Here is a 23,977-nt window from a genome sequence, read left to right on the forward strand (position 1 = left end):
TATTTTTAATATAAAACTGGGTGACGAATTGCACATCTTGTCTGGATATTAAAGTACTTTATTAATGTCTAGTTACAAAGTATTTACGCATGTCAAATGTGTGAATATATAAAATGCTCCTAATCTCTATACAGGTAATTAAAATTTTGTACAACAATATTCAAGTTTAAATTTGATATAAAATAACAAAATTCTCATAATTACAACATAAAATAGTGTACAATACCTAACAGTAGATGTCTAAAGTTGGAGGAACCCTTCTAGGCTGGCAAAGGCTCTGGAGCATAACGCTTCTTAATTGCATTTAAAAAAAAAACTGAATAGCAAGAATTTTATGTTTGTTAGAAGTTTATAAAATAATTTAACAGACTTTGGCACCTTGATAGAAAATACTATATGCTGCAACAAAGTAACCAAACTATAACCTGCATATTATGGTAACTTCTCAAGGTACAATTAACCACATTATCCTCCCGGTATACAGGATGTCTACTATAAAAACCGCCAAACTTTAAGAGGTGATTATACAAGTGATTTGCAACAAAAAAGTCGTATAACATTTTTTCTTCTGATATTTAACATTTTTTGATTTTATCAAATTTCTTTGTTTTTTTTTCATATAAAGAAGAATATCTTCGTTATTCTTACCACCACGTAAAATTTAGATATACCGTCTGAAAGAGAATTAAATTTGCTATAAGATGGGTATATTTAAGTTTTTGAGTAATTTTTTATACCGGGTGTTATCGAAATTTAACAAATGTGTGTGTGTAACAATGTGATTAGTGGTATCTTCTTCGTTGTCGTTTTTCTAAAATTTGGTAAATAGGGACATGCTTTTTTTCCAGCAAAAACTACTGCATTTAACATGCTTTCCAATGATACACTTACTTTTGTGATAGCTATTTGTTTTCACAGCAATATGGGCAAAAGAAACCACAAAAATTGAAAATTTTCAAATTTTATATTTCTTGATCTTTTGAGCACCAAATTTCCATTAGAAAAGCCGTAAAAAATAACATATCGCGATATTCATTCTTTAAGAAAAAACGCAGGTTTTCCTTCTTTTGTAAATGGCAATGAATCCGCAAAAGAAGAAAATTCACAAACCATGTATTACTTGATTTTAAAACAAAAGCATAGATATTTACAATTCGACAAGAACTGTCATTAAGTTTTCACTTCGACTTAAAGTAGTTAAATAAGTAATTTGATTTAAACGTGCTTAAAAAAATAATGCCTAGTTTCACAGACATTGAATATCGCGACATCTTATGCACTTAGTTTTCCTAATAGACGGCAACCCCATAGAAGTACATTTGCAGAAGTATCTATCAGACGCTGTGGGGAAATTGGAGACAAGAACCTGCGATTATGAGAGCTGTTACAGAAGATAGATCTAGAAGTACTCGCCGCATTGGTGCTGCATTAAGGATTCACCATTCCACTCTACATACAGTTCTTAAAAAAATTATTTGCATCCGTTTCATTTGAAAAAGGTCCAGGATTTATTGCCACTGGATGAGCTGAACTGAGGTGAAGCTTCAATTCTGTAGGTGGTACTTGAATAAGTTGCAAGAGTGGGGAACAGATCAAATATTTTGGACAGATGAAGCAACATTTACAAGAGCCGGAATAATGAATTCAAGATATATGGCATACAGAAAACCCTCATGCGACTGTTGTTTCACATTTTCAGCATGAGATAAGGGTCAACGTATGGATAGGATTAATGAGAGGTCGCCTTTTCGGGCCTGTAATACTTCCTGATCGGCTCAATTCCAATGAGTTTTCAAATTTGTTGACTTTCTGGAAGAAATCCCCTTAGCCGCTAGACAGGAATTGTCCAAAATTCCTTGAATCAATGCTTTGGGGAGAAATGGATCGGAACATACGGCCCGGTAAGATCTCCGCCAGAAGAGAAGCCCTGACCTTACGCCCCTTAACTTTTATGTCTAGTGCACAGTAAAATCTAATGTTTATAGTATTAACATTAATACTCGAGACGAACTAATTAATCGAATTAGTGTGTGTTGCAATGAAATGCGACAAAAACGCGTTGAACTTGAATGGGTTGTTGATAGTGTTAGAACAAGATGCATCAAATGTATTGAACAAGAGGGAAGACATTTTGAACAATTGTTATAATTCTGGGTTTGTTTAATGAAATTTTGACTTTGTGATTTTCTTTCTTTTGACCATGATATTGCTGTGAAAACAAATAGCTATCACAAAAGTAAGTATATAATTGGAAAGCATATTAAATGCAGTAGTTTTTGCTGAAAAAAAAACATGACCCTATTTACCAAATTTTAGAAAAACGACAAGGAAGAAGATACCACTAATTTTGCACTTTTCCCAAATGTCACATTTAACTTCTGATAACACCCGTTATAAAAAAATTACTCAAAAACTTAAATATACCCATCTTAAAGCAAATTTAATTCTCTTTAAGCTCGTATATCTACATTTTATGTGGTGGTAAGAATAACGGAAATATTCTTAATTATATGAAAAAAAAAACAAGAAATTTGATAAAATCAAAAAATGTTAAAAACCAGAACTAACAGCGAACGTTATACGACTTTTTTGTTGCAAATCACTTGTATAATCACCTCTTAAAGTTTGGCGGTTTTTATAGTAGACATCCTGTAGAGGGGCTAAATTAAAGGTAATAAAACATTTAAAAAAAGTGCATGTTAGCAACCCATTAAAGTGTCTGATGCAATTAAATAATAATTTATTCAACCTACGTCACGACGCAAGTACGGAATGTGGTTACTGGTAACCGAAGGTGTGTCGGCCAATAGGAAGGCACCATTCGGCAGGCCTCCGGAACGTCATCTGACCTTGATGTATGCGTTTTTTTTTCGTTATTCCCTAACAGCATGACAACAGTTTCGTTAATTTGTTGTTTAGCTTTAATCCGAGTTTTATTAAACATGTACGTCAAAAAACAATTAAATGGGTTACCAAATTGATGCCTTGACCCTATATTGATTGGATTGACATTAATTTTCGAATGGTAAATAAAAGAGCTACTGGTCGTGATGACGTGAGTGACACACCTCCTCTTGCTGGTTAAACCAGGCCTGTTTATTCCGTTTTCTTGACGACCCGCTCTTTCTCTTTACAAACCGACTCAGGCCAAACGAATTTCTCGCTAAGATTATTTTTAGCTTTTTAATTGCACAATATTGCAAGACGAAAGTTCAAAATACTCGGTTTTAACTGGAATCAGTTGACTAATTCCGTAGAGAACGTGATAACAAATTCGTTTGACGCTGTTTTATGATTAATTTAGCATATGGTTCAGACGAGCCCCCCTTTACGTCATTGTTATTAAAACATTATTAGATTTGAGAAAAGTATTCCTATAAAAATTAATTTTGGATAAATTGCACTATGGAAAGTGTTTCTTATTTATTTATGTATGATACAAGCCATTTCATCGATAAAATATATAACAGTCCTATTGAAGGTGCCAGAAAATCACATATTTTAATATAAAACTCAGACAACAATCAACTATTAAAATGTAATTGACGTTATGACTTACCATGTAAAGTAGTGTCATACATCTAATTAATAATAATAGTAATAAAGATTTTATTTTCACAATTTAACAAGTTAAATTGTGTATCCTAAACATAATTGTTCTATTATGAAAAAAGGCCCAGATGTAGATTACCTATACAAATAGGTTTGTCTACCCCGATCTACTTAACCTTAGTATACTTTAATTATATTAAAGACTTTTTCCAAATGACTTTAGTTGAATTTTATACAAATTATATGTGAAAAAAAACTCGGAAAAATTATATATTTTCAATAGGGCATTAGTTATACAATTTATTGAAGCATCACAAAAAACAGACTAATTTTACAAAAATAGGGGGCATATTTAAATTAAAGTCTATTTATGGGCGTATTTATTTAATTTTAGTAATAGATTTTATGTTTAAAGATCATTGCTCCAAAAATTTGAAACAATCGGAAATAGAGTTGTAAATCTTTGAAGTATTATAAGGCAAATTCGTTCATAAAAGTTCGATGTAAAGGAGGTGTTATCAATTCTTTAAATCTATATGAACAATTTTAGTATAAAACTATATAAGTGTTTTATAAAATAATGCACCTATTATAAAAAGATGCATAGTGCACAGTACTGCTGGTTTCTATTTTAAATCAGTTTGTTTCAGAGAGCTTATAAGAAATTCTTTCATATGGACGAATTCCGTAGATATACAGCAAACAGGAGTTTAGCACTCTTTGTATACAATTTTTTTGAATTTGTGTCAAGTATTTTCCGTAAACGACATAATGCATAATCAAACTCAGACAGAACAAGCGCCTTACAGGAAACTTTTTCTAATGCTTTCAATAGAATGTATCGTTGCTGTATAATAATTTAAGTCTAAGATAAGCTTTCTGTATACAATGAGATACGTGATAGACAAATCGCATTTGACTGTTTTTACATTTTGCTTTATTACTAAATAATTGACAGTAGGTAGGTAATAGATAGCAAAAGTAATAGATCGGAAAATTTGTATGTCATCTGCAAACATTTTGACAAGGTTCAGTCAAAGATACGTTGTTGGGGTACTACTGTGGAAACCCAACGGTTTCAGTAACTGTTTGACTGCAAAACTTGACCTCCAACAACAACCAGCCTTTTAAATATTACAAAGTTCTTTTAATAAAATTCAATTAAAAAATCAATTCAATTAAATGTTGTATAATTTGTCACTAAGTTTTATACTAAAATTGTATTGAAAATCATTATAAGGTATTTCAATTTAAATGCTAGAATTGTGATAATTGGAGTAATTACGTGGTCGTGCGAGGCCTCTGGCTACGAACAAGGCGTTTTTAGTACAAATTTTAAAATTCTATTATTATTTTGTTTTATTTGTAACCCAAGTTTATATTTAAATTGTACTAAAAAGGCCTTATGCCCAAAATAAAAAGACCAATTATTTAATAAATGAACAAATATATTTTATTTGCAAATGATTTATATGCAATGATTTATATTGTCAGGTAACATTATATAAAATTACAAAAAATTGAAATAGAATACAAGAAACAAAACTTATTAAATATATAAAAATTTATTTATTTCTATTAAATATACAGGGTGTTTCGGAACTATGGGATCAAAATTTTAGGGGTTATTCAGTGCAACAGTAGAAAACATTTGAGTATAGGAACCCATATCCGGAAAAGTGTCACTACGGCCCTACGACGCGTTCAAATGTAGAAAGACGATTAATTGCCTAAATAGGATTTAATGCATTTAATTTTTGCCGGTTGTACATGATACCAACATAACAATTGCTTAAATTGTCAATGTAAATGTGTTGTTATCTTTAAAAACAATAACATTGGAGCAGTTTCTTGGCCTCCTAGGTGACCCGATTTGAGTCGCGCGAGGATTTTTTTCTGTGGGGACATGTAAAGTCTTATTAGGTCTACAAAACTCCAGTAGAAACAGAACGAGACTTAAATGGACGAATTATAGCAGCATCAGAAATCGTTCAAGACGAGTATCAAATTTTTAGTCAAATCCGCCGAAATCATGTGCGACGTTTAAATCGGTGTAGTGAGATTTTAAACAATTATTGTGACGGTACAAACGCCATTCATGGACTTTCTAAATTTTAACGCGTTTTAGGGCCGTAGTGACACTTTTCCGGACATGGGTCCCTATACTCAAATGTTTTCTACTGTTGCACTGAATAACCCCTAAAAGTTGGATCCCATAGTTCTGAAACACCCTGTATTAAAACTACATTTAACAAAAAAATAGAAATTATAAAGGAACTAACTTACATAAGCCTGTCAACAGTGTCATATCTCATATCAGATCAGAGTTTAAATATTCTTGAATTGAATAAAAAGCATATTTACAGGGTATTTTTTACCTCCAATTTAAATTTATTCAAGGTTTGAATAAATTTAATTTTCTTATCTTAAGAATTGTGATAATACAGGAATTGTGTGGTGATGCGCGTCCTTTGGCCACGCACAAGGTGTTTTTAGTACAAATTTTTAAATCGTCAGTTTGTACTGTTTGTAACCCAATTTTATATTGAAGTTCTACTAAAAACACCCTATGCGTGGCCAAAAGCATCGGTTGCTTTACCATACTGATGTACGTAATTTAAATATAAATAGGAAAGGTATTTTTTTTACAATCCCCAAGCATAGTAGGGAAATATTAAAAAAAAGTTTTCAAATCATATAGCGACTTCTCCAAGTAGTATAATTTGAAAGTGTAAATTCTGTTTTTTGTACATTTTTAAATTTTGCATATATCCTAGCATTTGTACCATTTGTACAATTTATATATAAAGATGTAGTTATATTAATGCTGGTAAGTGTGATATGCTTAGAACATTGAAAGGCTAGAATTAGTACAGACAGGGGCAAGGGGGTTGTTTTGTTTACAAACATATTCATCGATTCTCTGTTGTCTAGTTTACACGCATTTCAAAAGAGGAAATTTTCAGCTATGTTAATTTAACTTATTGATGTTAGATTTTGGATTATAAATAAACAGTAGAAATAGATATATGTTATTCTAAACATAAAAATAACATCTTCAAAGCAAACATATTAACATTCTTATTATATATACAATACCAATATTGTCATACCATCATATCAAGGGATAACCGTCGTTATAAACGTAGAATAATTAACTCTATATCTATAATAATTATAAAATATTTAATTTCCATATAAATGCTTTTTATTAGAGAAGTACCTTTCAATGTTCTAAGGTGATATGTCGAAAACTTTATGACATAATGTCAATAATGAAAAATATAGATCCTATTAAATTGTTCTGCATCTTAGTTATTAAAAATTATTTGTTCCAAAATCTAATTCGCTATAAAGTATTCTATTGTATAACTTGTTGATTTTTGGAACAATAAAATGCTTTATTATATTAAAATTTGTATTACAAAATTGGATAAAAATCAAATAATTTTTGTTCTGAAGTTTATTAAGGCATTTTTTACAAATAATTCAATATAGAAACAAGAATTTGCCTTTTCATTCCTTCTCACATTATTCCTTGCCAGAGCCATAAAATACGATCCTCTTAAACCACCGTTTTTGGTACGTGACCGAAGACATGTGTAAATTTCTTTTGCATTTGGTCGAGAAATTGCTTCATATGGACTGTGATATTTCAACCAAACGAACTTTTCAAAGAAACAGGATTGAAATAAAGAAAAAAAGATAAGGTAGACTTTAGTAAATTGTAAGAATTTCTTTAGGAAACCCAAATGACTTCCCCACAGAAAACTCAGCTGTTGATAGCGAAACTGCCTCTCTATGTCAATGAAAAGTCAGCTGTCAGATTTTATTGAGCAACAATAATTAAATCAGGAACGTAATTAATTATTAAACCGTGTGCCCTCTCACTGTGACGTAAGTAATAAATTTTCAACAATTTTGATGCTCTTAATGACTAATTCTGTGAACGTGTGCAACTTCATGTCTTTTTGCATCGGTCATGTTAAATCAGTACTTGTTCTATAATATATAAATATGCATGCGTTTATTATATAAAAGCCATAAATTATTTATTTATTGTATGAAAAGGGCAACATTCTTTTACCAGTTAAATAAAGACACCAAATCGGACGGATACAGCTAAAAGAGAATTCAGAATAAATGTTGTGTCTAGTGGAAATTTCCACTCGACGCAGCGGAGCCTAATCAAGAATTTGTTGGACAAATAATAATTTAGAAACCAGTTACGTTTTGAATGAACTGATTATGATTATATTGCGCAAAACGTGCTGTTTTCACAGACGAACGTCTGACGTAATTAACTTATCATTAATAAGCACTTCATGGGATTTTTATCTAATGATACAGGTTTTATCCCCGTTAGACAATTTGCATTATACTATAACTGTTGTTATTAATATTAGAAAAAGAATTTTCTATAAAAAATCCAAACCTGGATATTTATCAATGTCTGATGATTAAGTAAACGAAAAACTTTCGATTAACTTATTAAAAATAAATCTTATGCCGAAAAGTCATCACAAGCAATTTAATTTCGAAAAAAATATGCCTGATTAAATCAGTCCACTTAAACCGAATGGAAAATTTTTAAATCGAACCATCGTGCATTTTAACTTGACTCCGCGACCTCCATTTGGAAAAAAAAATGTGTTGCAATTAACTGGCGTCTATACAACGGTTTAGAATTTTTTTTCTAGAAAATCTCGCTCGTTTGGCATAAGTTAATTGATGTTTGTTGCTTAAATAAGCAACACATTACCGGATGGAGCTCTTATTATTTATGGTTGTTTTTATAAAAAAAAAATATATATTTTTGTTTATTTTGTGTCACTTTTTAGTTCTAGAATATGCGTGCATAGGATTAATATTTTTTATAAGTGTTTGAAGCGTTATTCAATTGTTATTTTTTTGTACGGTAACTTTTGATTAAATCTTAGGCAAGGTGAAAAACACATGCATGAATAATTAATGCTCATTTATATTTATATACATCTTTTTTTTATCAAATAGGTCATAAAATATTAACCTATTGTTTGCATTAGGGAGGACTTTTAAGATGAGGACGAAAATAAAAGAATTGATTTTTAAAATTAACTTTTTATTTTTTCCTGTAGTAATTTTGTTGTATCTTTTTACCAGTTCAATATTTTTATAATTTTTCAACATATTTCAAAGGTTTGAATTATGTTTTCTTTTATTATTTTTTTACTTAAATTAAAATTTTCTTAAAGCGTTAGTTATAAAAATTAACTCAAAATTTATAATTTCCAGCTATTTTAAACCATAAATAAAGTTCTATTAAAAATGGCGTATATTAATGTAAAAAAATTGTGGAAATATTTTCAGTTATGACAAAAAATGTTTACTAAGGATTAGAAACCTTGAGGTCACAATATGAGTTTCAAAGTGCCAAATTTGTTATGTTTCTTGCTAAGTTAATTGGAGGTCGAGTCAAATAAAACTCAGGTTTTAAGCTTAACGATGTTTTGACCTATATTAGACCATCCCCAATGTCCAGCTACAATGGATATAAAAAGTACTATTTACTAGTTATAAATACATACCACACTATACATAACAAGACACATCTTTAAACTATTTGTATCACATAAACGAATATAAGCACACAAGATTCCAGTAATGGCTTTTCATATTTTGCTCAACTCCAAGGTGGTACTTTAAATACAGAAATTAATATGAAGGAAAAAACATATTTTTTTCCTTATTGTTTGGCTTTTTTTTTCAATGAACTTCCTTGAGAAAAATTGTAGCTCACAGTTTACTCATGTTCACTATTTAACGTCCAGCAACCTGAATGATGCAATGTAAAATTTATTTCATAACAGTTATTTAACTATAGTATTAATAATACAGAATATAGACAAAAATACAAAAAATAAATCACAAGTGAGATAAGGTATGTACATTCAAATGAATAAAACGAAAAAGCCATTTCATTATATCAACTTAAATCTAATTCCTAATTCTAATTGCCGTTACAAGATCAACCTCATAAAATTCTGAGATCGTTGATCGTTCTGAGCCTTAAACAAAATTTGTAGAAAAAAGTTTTTTGAGTAATCTGAGGCCTTATTCGTCCACATGCGTCACATAGATATTGAAGACCAACCTCTTTGTTTTTATGCTAACTCAGAAGCTGATACTTGGATCGTTATGACCTTTAATTAAAATTTGTAGAAAAATGTTTTCTGAGCAATTTGAGGCGTTATTCGTCAACATACGTCGCTTAATTTTGGAGATATTAAGGTTTTTTTGGACAAATCTTTTAAATTAATTTAAATTTTTATTCTTCTTTATTTCTGTCCAACTTTTCATACTTCTCTTTTTTTTTCATGATTTTTTGACCTTAAATAATATCAAAAATTTCCGTATTATATTTGGAAAATTGAGAGGCAATAAAATCTGAAAAAAGAGACGATGTTTGGTTGATCTTGTGATTTATAAGAATATTAATTACAAGAATAATTAACGAAACACCTCAAAAAAGGACAAATTTTCAATATTATCATACGCCATTTTGATCGTAATTTATGCCAATCTGGGACGTCATGCCTTTAAATTAATACGAACACTTCTTTTAAAACCACTAATAAACCCAATTTAAGATTAACGTAAACCGAGAGCCTGTAATTGTCAAAAAAGTTTAAAAAAATGTTCAATTAAAGTGAACAATTTTATGACATTTTAAAGTTAAAATTTTGAGTATACAATTTTTGAAATTTTTGTTAATTTAATGGGAGGTGGTAGGGGATTTTCAAAAATAATTAATGAAACATCTAAAAAAGGGTAAAATCTTCCATATAGAGAGCCTGGAATTGTCAAAATTAAAAATTTAAATGTTCAGTTAACGTGAATGCTTTAACTTAATGGGAAGTCATAGGGGATTTTCAAAAATAATTAATAAAACGTCTAAAAGAAGGTAAAATTATCCATATTATTAGGCGTTATTTTGATCGTAGTTTTGGCCAATCTTGGATGTCATGCCTTTAAATTAAAATGAACACTTCTTTTAAAACAACTAATAAACCCAATTTAAGATTTACATAAACCGAGAGCCTGTAATTGTCAAAAAAGTTAAAATTAAAATGTTGGAATATAATATTATATATTATATTCCATATTACAAGTTATTTTGATCGTAATTTTTGCCAATCTGGGATGTCATGCCTACCTACTTCTTTTAAAATCACGAGTAAACCCAATTTAAGATTAATATAAACCGAGAGCTTGTAATTGTCAAAAAATTAAAAAAAAAATGTTCAATTAAAGTGAACAATTTTATGACATTTTAAAGTTACAATTTTGAGCATACAATTTTTAAAATTTTTGTTAAATTTTAATAAACAACATTCCAAAACTAGAATATTAATATTAATATAAATTAATTGAATTTTATTAAAAAAGAATTTATATTCCAGGCACTCGGTAGCTAATTTAATTTTAATGATTGGTTAAAATGTCCGGAAATTAGAAATTTTAAGTTAACCTTTAACGTTTTTTATGAAATTTGTAATTTAATTAAGAAAAAAATTAAAACATGCCTGATATTTAAAACATAATTCAAACAGAAATTAAAAGAGGAAAAAAATAAAAAATGACTACTTCTTCTAAAACCACTATTAAACCCAATTTAAAGTTAATATAAACCGAGAGCCTGTAATTGTCAAACAAAATTAAAATAATCAATTAATGATTGAAATAATTTGAATCAGAAAAATTTCCAAGTTAAGTTAACAAGATTACGGAAATTACTCAAATGCTGTTAAATCATTTTTTTATAAGCTATTATTCTCAAAAACCTTCTAGATTGGTCATGATACTTGTTTTTAAACCACTGTTAAACCCTTGTCAGGATTAATATAATCCACCCGCCTGTAATTTGTCAAAAAACGCCATTTTAATCTGGGCCGCTAAATAAAATACGTCTTTTTAAACCACTGTTAAACTTATAACAGCCTATGGTTGTAAAACCAATTTTTTTAATATTTAAATTTCGAAATATCCCGCTTTCCAAGGCGCGTTATAACTAATAAAAAAAGAGCACCGCATGTAATAAATAGTTTTGCCAACAAGTGCCAGTAAGTCAAATTAACCAATTGAAATTTATTAAAAGCGCCAGTAAATTAATGTTTTTGTATATAGGTGCAAGGTGTTTAACTCATTAACCCACCTGAGAGTACGTTAAGGTTTTTATTTATAGATTTTTTTTTTACGACGAATAATATTAAAGGGAGAGAGGGGGTGCGTTACGCAAAACAAAAAAAAAATCAAGCAAAAAAAAATATGCATTGTGAGTTGTTTTTTTTTCTTGGGGATTTAGTTAATTCGCTCGCTCCCATGCGTACGCAGACATATCAGGTATACCTACTATATAACTAGCTCCTTGGTTTACTCTTGTCCATTCGACAATATTCAGCCGTAACTTGAGTTTTAAAAGTCGCGCGGTGTCAAAGTCAAAGAAAGTAAACAAACCGGCGCAGCACCTACTACTATACCTATATATTATTCGCGCTTTTTTCTATTTTATTTGAAAACAGTGATTTTTATGATACAAAGTGATTATGACCAGAGCTGACCGAGAACATTATTTCAGGGTTTCTAGTGGTCACAGGCAAATAAACCCTACACACTCATCTGGTTGGTCTACATTCTTACCATGGACCCCCAAGAAATGGGTAAGTACTATTTTTTTTGTCAATATACATCTGGCGCACTCTACAGGCTAGTCGATAGACTAAGCAACTGACACAGTTAATTAATAAAACATTTCTCACGTTTAATTAAACCTCGAAGGATCGATCATTGTAACAAAGAAAGTTTTACTAGATTGTTCTAGACAGTTTATTGCCAGCTGCCGCATGTAACCGCATTCTCATCATTCACACTGTGGTCCGGTACGAGGATCTTTTTCACACGCAAAATAAATTATTATTAACAGTTGCATTTATTTATTTATATTTTCAAATGTCATGCTGAACTAAAAAATAGTGACAGATTGATTTTAGTCAATTATGTCAATTTAATCTTGATTTTTTGCCAAAAAGATTAATTAAAAGGGAGTCAACTAGATTGTTTTATACTGGGCCTTTAAAGAATTGATTTTATTAAATATGGTTTATTTATTTTATAGTGCGACCCAAACAACTTTTATAAAACCACTTTTAGCTTTAAAAATAAGAAATTATACAAAAGTGTTTTTTTTTATAGATGAATGGTTCAGAGAAAAGGCTTCAAAGAATTTATTTTTTTTTCCAGGCAGTCGAAGTATTTTTTTTTTAATTTTCATCAAAATGTAAAAAAAAATTCTAATATTTTTTTTTCTAAAACTTATCAAGAGGCTTGACTTAAAAATTAATGTATTTAAAAAAAAAAGTAAAAATTTCTCTTTTTTTGTTTTTTGCTTTTTAGAAAAAAAATTAAAATATACAATTTTTTTTTCTTCGAGGCAGTCGTAATTTTTTATTTTTTTCCTAAAAATTGATCTTGATTGAAATGTAAAAAATTTTGTCTAAATCTAATTCCCAACAAACCTAATTTAAAAAAATCACCTGAATTTCTAAAAATGACCAAAAGGCTTGACTTGGAAATTCAACTGAAATTGAACCTGAAATTAATGAATAGAAAAAAAATTAATAGTAAAAATGCTTTTTTTTTTTAGAAAGAAATATAAAAATATATAAATTTTTTCTTTCTTCCAGGGAGTCGATTTATTTTTTAAATTTTCATCACAATATGTCACATAATAATTTCTTAAACTGTTTTTAGAAAAATTCCCAAAATCACCTAAATTTCTAAAAATTATCAAACGACTTGACTTGAGAATTCAACTGAAACTGATCTTAAAATGAAATTTAAAAAAAAAAGTAATTTTTTTTTGTTTTGTGTATTTTAGCATAAAAATATATAAATTTTTTTAGGCAGTCGAAGAATTTTTAAAATTTTTCCTAATCTTGATCAAATTGTAAAAAATTTTGTCTAAATCTAATTTTAGAAAAATTTCCAAAATCAACCAAATTATTACAAATTATTAAGATCCTTGATGTGCAAATTCAACTGAAATAAAACTTGAAAGAGATGGAAAGAATGGAAGAAAAAATTTAAAGTAAAAGTTATTTTTGTTTTTTAGAAAAAATTTTAAATTTTTTTCATTCTTGCAGGCAGTTCGAGTATTTTTTAATTTTTTCCTAACAATTAAACATGATCAAACTGTAAAAAATTATGTATAAAAAATATGTTTTGAAAAATTCCTAAAACCACTTTAATTTCAAAGAAATAGTGAAATATCCGGAACAAAAATTAACATACATATTTTTTTTTCCTCTAGGCAGTCTTGGTTTAAAAATATAAATTTTAATTTTTTTGGTTTTAAATTGCTGTTATTTTTTCAGTTTTTGGACAAAAACCTAAAACAACTGGAATTATTAGGAAATTGAATAAAAATTCATTGGTTTTTAAAGTTCAAATGTCCAAAAACTTAAGAAAAAGAACTACTTTAACTGTCTGGAAAAAAAAATTGAAATTATCTACTTTTTTGAAAAGAAGCTGCCTGGAAAAGTGCAAAATAATTCAGCTGCCTGGAATAAAAAATTTTATTAATAAAAATCGAAGAGAAAAAACGTTTATACATAACTTTTTCTTTCTTCCAGGCAGTCGTGGTTTAGACATGTACATTTTTGAATTAAAAATTTTTTTTAAGCGATTACTGTAATTTTTTGAAGCTCTTGCAAAACCATTGGAATTAATAAGAAATTCGAAAAACTAAATAGAAAATAATTCAATTGCCTGGAATAAATATTTCAGCATTAAGAAATAAAAAAAAAATAAATTTCTGGTTTCTTCAACTTGATTTTTATTGCTACTGTTTACTGTTTTTTTCTTTTTTCCAGGGAGCCGATTGATTTTTTTAAATTTTCATCACAATATATCTAAGACTAATAATTTCTTAAACTATTTTTAGAAAAATTCCCAAAATCACCCAAATTATTAAGAGTCTTGATGTAAAAATTTAACTGAAATAAAACTTGAAAGAGATGAATAGAAGAAAAAATTAAAAGTAAAAATGCTTTTTTTTTAATTTATTTAAGTTATTTTTTTTGTTTTTTAGAAAAAATGTAAAAATTTACAAATTTGTTTATTCTTTCAGGCAGTCGAAGTATTTTAAAATTTTTCCCTAACAATTGAACAAACTGTAAAAAATTATGTTTTAAAAAATTCCTAAAACCACTTCAATTTCAAAGAAATAGTTAAATATCTTAATATATTTTTTGTTCTTCTAGGCAGTCTTGCTTTAAAAATATAAATTTTAATTTTTTTGGTTTTATATTGCTGTTATTTTTTCAGTTTTTGGACAAAAACCTAAAACAACTGGAATTATTAGGAAATTGAATAAAAATTCATTGATTTTTAAAGTTCAAATGTCCAAAAACTTAAGAACAAGAACTACTTTAACTGTCTGGAAAAAAAATTGAAATTATCTACTTTTTTGAAAAGAAGCTGCCTGGAAAAGTGCAAAATAATTCAGCTGCCTGGAATAAAAAAATTTATTAATAAAAATCGAAGAGAAAAAACGTTTATACATAATTTTTTCTTTCTTCCAGGCAGTCGTGGTTTAGAAATGTACATTTTTGAATTAGAATTTTTTTTTAAGCGATTACTGTAATTTTGTGAGGCTTTTGCAAAACCATTGGAATTAATAAGAAATTCGAAAAACTAAATAGAAAATAATTCAATTTCCTGGAATAAATATTTCAGCATTAAGAAATAAAAAAAAAATAAATTTTTGGTTTCTTCAACTTGATTTTTATTGCTACTGTTTACTGTTTTTTTCTTTTTTCCAGGGAGCCGATTGATTTTTTTAAATTTTCATCACAATATATGAGGCTATGAGTGCAATATCGGACTAACCCACAAAAATTCAAAATCGACTTTATTGTAGAACAATGTTCTACGACTTTATTGTAGAACAATGTTCTACAATAAAGTCGATTTTGAATTTTTGTGGGTTAGTCCGATATTGCACTCATAGCCTCATATCTAAGACTAATAATTTCTTAAACTATTTTTAGAAAAATTCCCAAAATCACCCAAATTATTAAGAGGCTTGATGTAAAAATTTAACTGAAATAAAACTTGAAAGAGATGAATAGAAGAAAAAATTAAAAGTAAAAATGCTTTTTTTTTTAATTTATTTAAGTTATTTTTTTTGTTTTTTAGAAAAAATGTAAAAATTTACAAATTTGTTCATTCTTTCAGGCAGTCGGAGTATTTTAAAATTTTTCCCTAACAATTGAACAAACTGTAAAAAATTATGTTTTAAAAAATTCCTAAAACCACTTCAATTTCAAAGAAATAGTTAAATATCTTAATATATTTTTTGTTCTTCTAGGCAGTCTTGCTTTAAAAATATAAATTTTAATTTTTTTGGTTTTATATTGCTGTTATTTTTTCAGTTTTTGGACAAAAACCTAAAACAACTGGAATTATTAGGAAATTGAATAAAAATTCATTGATTTTTAAAGTTCAAATGTCCAAAAACTTAAGAACAAGAACTACTTTAACTGTCTGGAAAAAAAATTGAAATTATCTACTTTTTTGAAAAGAAGCTGCCTGGAAAAGTGCAAAATAATTCAGCTGCCTGGAATAAAAAAATTTATTAATAAAAATCGAAGAGAAAAAACGTTTATACATAATTTTTTCTTTCTTCCAGGCAGTCGTGGTTTAGAAATGTACATTTTTGAATTAGAATTTTTTTTTAAGCGATTACTGTAATTTTGTGAGGCTTTTGCAAAACCATTGGAATTAATAAGAAATTCGAAAAACTAAATAGAAAATAATTCAATTTCCTGGAATAAATATTTCAGCATTAAGAAATAAAAAAAAAATAAATTTTTGGTTTCTTCAACTTGATTTTTATTGCTACTGTTTACTGTTTTTTTCTTTTTTCCAGGGAGCCGATTGATTTTTTTAAATTTTCATCACAATATATGAGGCTATGAGTGCAATATCGGACTAACCCACAAAAATTCAAAATCGACTTTATTGTAGAACAATGTTCTACGACTTTATTGTAGAACAATGTTCTACAATAAAGTCGATTTTGAATTTTTGTGGGTTAGTCCGATATTGCACTCATAGCCTCATATCTAAGACTAATAATTTCTTAAACTATTTTTAGAAAAATTCCCAAAATCACCCAAATTATTAAGAGGCTTGATGTAAAAATTTAACTGAAATAAAACTTGAAAGAGATGAATAGAAGAAAAAATTAAAAGTAAAAATGCTTTTTTTTTTAATTTATTTAAGTTATTTTTTTTGTTTTTTAGAAAAAATGTAAAAATTTACAAATTTGTTCATTCTTTCAGGCAGTCGGAGTATTTTAAAATTTTTCCCTAACAATTGAACAAACTGTAAAAAATTATGTTTTAAAAAATTCCTAAAACCACTTCAATTTCAAAGAAATAGTTAAATAATATAATATTTTTAATAATAATTTTTTTTTTGTTTTTTAGAAAAAATGTAAAAATTTACAAATTTGTTTATTCTTTCAGGCAGTCTGAGTATTTTAAAATTTTTCCCTAACAATTGAACAAACTGTAAAAAATTATGTTTTAAAAAATTCCTAAAACCACTTCAATTTCAAAGAAATAGTTAAATATCTTAATATATTTTTTGTTCTTCTAGGCAGTCTTGCTTTAAAAATATAAATTTTAATTTTTTTGGTTTTAAATTGCTGTTATTTTTTTCAGTTTTTGGACAAAAACCTAAAACAACTGGAATTATTAGGAAATTGAATAAAAATTCATTGGTTTTTAAAGTTCAAATGTCCAAAAACTTAAGAAAAAGAACTACTTTAACTGTCTGGAAAAAAAAATTTAAATTATCTACTTTTTTGAAAAGAAGCTGCCTGGAAAAGTGCAAAATAATTCAGCTGCCTGGAATAAAAAAATTTATTAATAAAAATCGAAGAGAAAAAACGTTTATACATAATTTTTTCTTTCTTCCAGGCAGTCATGGTTTAGAAATGTACATTTTTGAATTAGAAATTTTTTTTTAAGCGATTACTGTAATTTTGTGAGGCTTTTGCAAAACCATTGGAATTAATAAGAAATTCGAAAAACTAAATAGAAAATAATTCAATTGCCTGGAATAAAAATTTCAGCATTAAAAAATAATTAAAAAATATTTTTTTTTAGTTTCTTCAAGTTAATTTTTACTGTTATGTAGAAAAAGGTTCAGAGAATTAACTAAATATCCAGAAAAAAAAATTAAAATGTATAATTTTTTTCTTTTTTCCAGGCAGCAGTATTTTTTAAATTTTTCCTAAAAATTGATGTTTATAAAATTGTAACAAATTATAATAATCTAATAATTTCTCAAAATAATGTTTGCAAAATTCCGAAAGAGGCTTGAAATAAATGAATTAAGAGAAAGTAACAATGTTTTTTTTCTATTTCTTCAAGTTGTTTTTTTTTTCAAAAAATATACTTGTAAACATTTTTATCTAAATCTAATTATCGAAAAATTGTCAAAATCACCTAAATTTCTCACAATTATAAGAGCCTTGACTTCAGCTGAAATTGATATTAAAATAAGTGAATGGAACAAAAATAAAAAGTAAAAATTCATTTTTTTTTTGTTTCTTCAAGTTGTTTTTCTTGTTTTTTGTTTTAAAATAAAAATATATGAATTATTTATTTCTTCCAGGCAGTCGCAGTATTGTTTAAATTAAAAATAAAAATATTATGTCTAAATATAATTCTCAAAATATTTTTCAGAAAATTCGCAAGACCACCTTTAAAAAATTTATGAAAAATCTATAACAAAAATTAAAATACATATTTTTTTCTTTTTTCTAGGCAGTCGTGGTCTAAAAATTTAAATTTTCAATTTTTTGGTTTTAAGTTACTGTCGTTTTTTAAAGATTTTGAACTGGCATTACTAGGAAATTGGAAAAAAAATAACTTGGTTTTTGGAGTCCAAATGTCTAAAAAACTTTTTTAATTGCCTGGAAACAAAATTAACTTTTTAGAAAAAAAGCATTAAAAATTAATTCATTCTGCTCAGTAATTAAGCTGCCTGGAATAAAAAATGCAATATCTTAGAAAAGTAAGCAATAATTTAGCTGGAAAAACTTACTAAAAAGTCCGGGAAAAAATAAGAATCAATTTTTTTTAAGAAATTGTTTATGTTAAGATTTAATGCAGAAACTCTATTACTAAAGTTTCTCTCTGTAAGAATTGATTTTTTTTTGATACATCGATATATGCGCACACGCTTGGCGTCCTCTGTACTCTTAACATTGAACTTCCGCAATCAGTATATACGTATTACTCGCGAGAAGGCAGATTTGTGGCCCTATAAACAAATATGTAATTTGCCCGTTTATCTTTATTAATTGATTAAACAGCACGACCGATGATTAATAAAAAAAGAGCAGATTATCACCTGAACTCTACGCGCAATGGTCGGTTTTATTACGCGTAAACTGATTGGGTCAATAAATATTCCGTAAGTAAGTGTTTAAAAAATTAATTTAAATATATATATATTTTTTTGGTAAGTAATATTTGTTTGTTGTAAAGTCGTGTATTAGTTCATATGACACATTCATTCATTAAAAATGTTATGAGGAAAATTCATTTCGAAAGCCAAGAAAATAGATTCTTGGCTTGGCGCCCGACTCTCTGGAAAATTCTTATTTTTAAAAATAAACCGGGATATAGTGCAGTGCACACTCAATGCGCCTGTCAACATAATTTTCCTTTCGACGTATGTATTTTAAATCAGGTTAATGTTCTAGAAAGTCAATGTAAACATGTGTGTGTTTTTTTTCTTTTTCTTTTTTTTGGCGGAGGCGCCGGGTAGCGCGCGCTTAATTATTTATTTATTTATTTTATTTCATCGTACAAAGATTCCAACAACAAGAAAAAAAGAATAAAATCAAACTTACGTCTATAAGAGTCAAAGTCATACAGCTTAAAATCAAACACGTAATAGTTCAATTCATAATTATTAAAATTTGGTTACACGCATTATCACTGCTGGCCTAACACCGATTCAAAGTACTGATTATGGGAATATAAGGGATTTTCGACAAATACTTTAAGTATTAGAATTTTATAGTAGATTTTATTTGGTATGGTAGTTTATTTTAGGCTTTTATTACCATGTTACATGGTACTTCCTTGCTAGTGAGATCTGTTATATTTAACCATAGTGAGGTTGTTAATATATTTTGTTTGTATACCTGAGTTGATTTGGAAATTAGTTGCAAAGTATTACAAATTATTTCTATAAAAAAAGGGGCAATTTATAAAAGTATTACTCATTATACTTTTATAAATTGCCCCTTTGATTAATCATTAGTCATTATGCTATATTTCTTAAATAAGGGAGCTGCATCAGATAATATGTCAGCTTTATCCATGCAGCGCATTATTTGTTTTTGCAAAATTAAAAGCCTATTAACCTCAGAAGAACTTCCTTATACTGTATACCAGTTTGCTTTGGATACATGCATGTATATACTTAATGAGCACCTCTCTATTAACTTGTTTAAGGAGATTATTTACCACATAACACCCTGTTGCCAAAATTTTCTGTCAGATTCAACTTTCATTGTTTTTGTTCAGTTCTAATAAGGACGCTTTGTGGAAACAAATAATTTTGTCTGTTTATTTTGACCATTCATGCTGCACCATAATGAGAAATTGTTTGACCTACTATTTCAACTTCCAACAACCTATGAAAATTGTTTATTTTTTATAATAATTGAAGTATGGTCTGCAAATTGACCTGAAAAGGAAAAAAGGTCTAACCATTGAGATAAATCATTACTAAACATCAGAAATAGCAAAGATGGCAATTGGGCAACGCCATATTCTGTGGGCAATACTTGGGATTTAAAAGGAAAATTTACATAGTGATCATTCGAGCAATTAAGTTGTTGTCTATTCCAAAAATACATCTACATCCAACAGACTGTAAATTCAAAATTCCAAATTGAATACATCTAGTTTGAATTTTTTCGACAGTTGTCAATTTATGAATTTTAACCGGGACTTTTTTTGCTAGGAGCGATAGATTTTTTACATCAAAATTTGCAGTGTAACATTTGTAAAATTATTACATGAAAGAGCCCTTGCAGACTTTGTGATGTCATCGAAAATCTTTCTGAAAAAGCCATTTTTCCATTTTAATTTCCGCGTATCTAGTTTTCAAAAAAAGCAAATTATATTTTTATTACAGGCAAGTCTTTATCGCTACTTTAGCCTCACATGTTATTGTTTTTAAACTGCCAAAAATATTTTGAATATTAACGATCAAAATAACCTTATCAGAAAATTTATGTAAATATTATGTATAAAATTTGTCGTATTTTTACCGATACTTTCAGGGTCTGTTTCGATTTTTTAACGTTAACAAGTATAACTTTTATGCTTACCGGTTAAATATTAGCCTAAATCATCACGTGAACTAGCAATAATTAAATTAGTATTACATTATCTATATTTACATTTCTAGTTTAATGGCTTATCACATACGCATTTGCATAAATTTAATATGAAAGCAGCAATATTTATCTTATTCATGGGATGTTACGCATGCGCGTCGAAATCATTTAATAAAATATACTCGACAACATTTGCTGTTAGTACGTTTACATGGGAATTGAGTTCTATTAATTGTTATTGACAACTTATTATATATGTCATGAAAATGTTTTGAATTTAGTGTCAAATTAAATCGAAACGGACTTTAGTTCCCATGTAAAAGGAGTAAAAACAATTTTCACACCCTTTCTTGTTAAATCTATATAAATTAACGCTTTGTGAAATATGTCTAATGAATTGAAACAGTGTGAGACTTTTCAATGAACCAAATATTAACATTTGAAATTAACTAAATATAGCTTTTTCAAACAGTAGTAAATTAAACTCCCAAGTCACAGGTCTTAAATATATTGAAATATAAGGGTAAAAGAATCACACGTGTTTCGCCTGTACTACATCAGATGTATGCACTGTAAGAACGGAACAGGAATTATAAGCTTTACCAACACTTATTAGTTAAACCTACTTTACACTAAAATTACAAACTAATTAATGTATACCTTGTGTAATCACTAATAAAAAAGAAAGTAAGTTTAAGTCAAGGGTAAAAATTAAAGTTTAGTTAAAATATAAACAAAACAAATTGTGCTTAGATTTAAAGGCATAAAATAAAATAACGAATATTATGAAAATAAAAAAAAAGGTTTGGAATTAAATATAGGACTCAAACCGCGTACCTGTGTAGTCAAAATTGATAAAAATCAAGTGACTTTCCAAATTAAAAGTGTCATTCACACAGTTGGTGGTTCTTGGCTTTTGTTATTTCCAAACTATTTAGAAGGTCCAACTTTTTACCTTTAGGACATTTATGTAAATCTTTCACATTCTCATGTATGGTAAGAATGTTCTCTGAAGAATTCAAAATCCAGTCCGTTAGATTTACAAAAGTTTTATTCCAGTGTAGATTCAACAAGGTTATTAGATTATATATCTCGATGACTAGTAGGTTCGAAATAGGCAATTTATGTCTAATATCAACCAAAAAAATGACAGGACCCAATAATTTCGAAACAATGTCTATCACAGATAGTTTTTTTCGGCACTTTACTTGAACCCCTCTATTTAAGCAAATTTCTAGAAATAATTCATGTAGAGAATAGAGGAAATATTTTCTTGTAAGTGACTTGGGGAAATATTCAACAAAAACGTATTATTTTTTTTAAATATTAGAAATAATTCAAGTCATAGTTAAAAATTATACCTTTTATGTGATTTCCGAAAAGAACATTTTGATTACTTCCTGAAGCACCTTTTGCTTAATAAGTGGACTATTTGTAGTAATATTATGTTGAATTGTAGCTAAGTTTATTTTCACCGCATTCGTTCAGCAGTCAAATCTTATTCACCATAGATGTAATTAATTTGCAGATTACTTCGAATTTTAAAGAAGACAAACCAATCTCCACGGCGCATGTCCGGTCCAAGAATCAACTTCATGCATCAATTACATATAAATCAAATAACTTGACGACATGTCTGATCTTATTAGGTGCTGATATTACATTAATACAGTCACAGGTCTCATTTGAAGCTACTGTGCAAGTCGTGCTTCTATTTCTATATAGATACAAATCTAAACATTTCAAACCAACTAGACCAACAACAATTCTATTTAAGTTTAAGATAAGGATATTCACCAGGACAAAATATAATCTAAAACATGTCATTGCCTGAAGTCACTATGGGTATTACTAAGATCGGTTTAATATTCAAAGACAGTCCCTAACCTAGAACTGACCTCTCTGGTTTTTTTCACGTGAAATCAATTTTTTCACATGAAGAACATCTGAGAATATCAGATGCATAATATTCAGTTAAGTGATTTGGTTGCAGTTGAGTATTGATTCATGATTTTTATAGTCCAGGCAATTGAATATTGATTAAGAATTGATTATTTCTATAAGCAGTTGAGTATTGATTAATTATTCAAACTTTAACAAAATTTTACTTAGACAGTGGTGTTTAAGAAAAATATTTCATCTTCAAAGTGATCATTCACTTCAAAGTCCAAGATCTCAAGAACTATTGGAGCTATTTTCATGAAATAAAAAGCATAATATTCAGGAGAATATTCTTAACAAATATTGATAAAGTTTAAACCAGTTTAAATAAAATTTACACAAAGATTACAGCTTTTAAGCAGTGGTGAGTAAGAAGATTGTTTCCACTCACTTCAAAGTCCAAGACCTCAGGAACTAATCCTACAAAATCCTGGAAAAGAATATTCTTATTAGAAAACAATCAGTTGAATAAATTCAATCATCTCACAGTGAACAAAGAGTGTAACTGACTCAACTGCCTAGACGAATATTTTAATTTCTTCCAGGTAGTTGATTTACTCAACCACCTCACAGAGGCTACAAGTCAACTTCCTGGAAGGTTTTTTAGTGCATTGAACCCTTAAACAAAAAAAAAGGACTGTAACAGTTTCCAGTTTAGTTGCCTGGAAGAATAATTTAATTTTTTCTAGGCAGTTGAGTGAATTCAATCAATTTACAATGAATATATATATATATTTCCAGATATTTTTCGAAATAAACGTTTTTATTGAATATTTTTAGTTAGTTACTGACAAAGGAACATTTTGATTTATATTCTCCAATCATTAATAAATTGTCAAAGTGGTATAAATGAAAATTATCTCTTGTATGATTCATTATTTAACATCTCTTGTATTAAGTAATAATTTATCAAGGGGGAAGGAAATGAGTGAAAATATTTCTTTTGGAAAAACATCCGAAATAATTGAAGCCATAGCTTTTTAAATCTTATAGCAAATTCCTGGGTCA

The 23,977-nt window shown here is 28.0% G+C and overlaps 2 protein-coding genes across 3 annotated transcripts in view; one reads left to right on the plus strand and one right to left on the minus strand.

Annotated features, from left to right (window-relative positions):
* LOC126748206 (DNA repair protein complementing XP-A cells homolog) overlaps positions 1-21,116 on the minus strand; it is a 40,002-nt gene extending 18,886 nt beyond the window's left edge. The window contains exon 1 of one of the 2 annotated variants that reach the window (XM_050457280.1): positions 21,020-21,116. Coding sequence is in view for 1 of the 2 variants with exons in the window: in XM_050457279.1 (XP_050313236.1) it covers positions 20,148-20,194 (47 nt within the window). In the remaining variant the exon portion in view is untranslated. Of the gene's footprint in view, positions 1-20,147; positions 20,210-21,019 lie in introns of those variants that run through there. The other variant, XM_050457279.1, reaches the window with a different exon arrangement.
* Positions 1-23,977, plus strand: part of LOC126748205 (facilitated trehalose transporter Tret1-like) — a 34,950-nt gene that overhangs the window by 2,113 nt on the left and 8,860 nt on the right. Inside the window, exon 2 of the mRNA XM_050457276.1 lies at positions 12,170-12,251. Coding sequence (XP_050313233.1) covers positions 12,170-12,251 — 82 coding nt within the window. The remainder of the gene's footprint in view (positions 1-12,169; positions 12,252-23,977) is intronic.

Source organism: Anthonomus grandis, chromosome 22, assembly GCF_022605725.1.
Source record: "Anthonomus grandis grandis chromosome 22, icAntGran1.3, whole genome shotgun sequence".
NCBI lineage: Eukaryota > Metazoa > Arthropoda > Insecta > Coleoptera > Curculionidae > Anthonomus > Anthonomus grandis.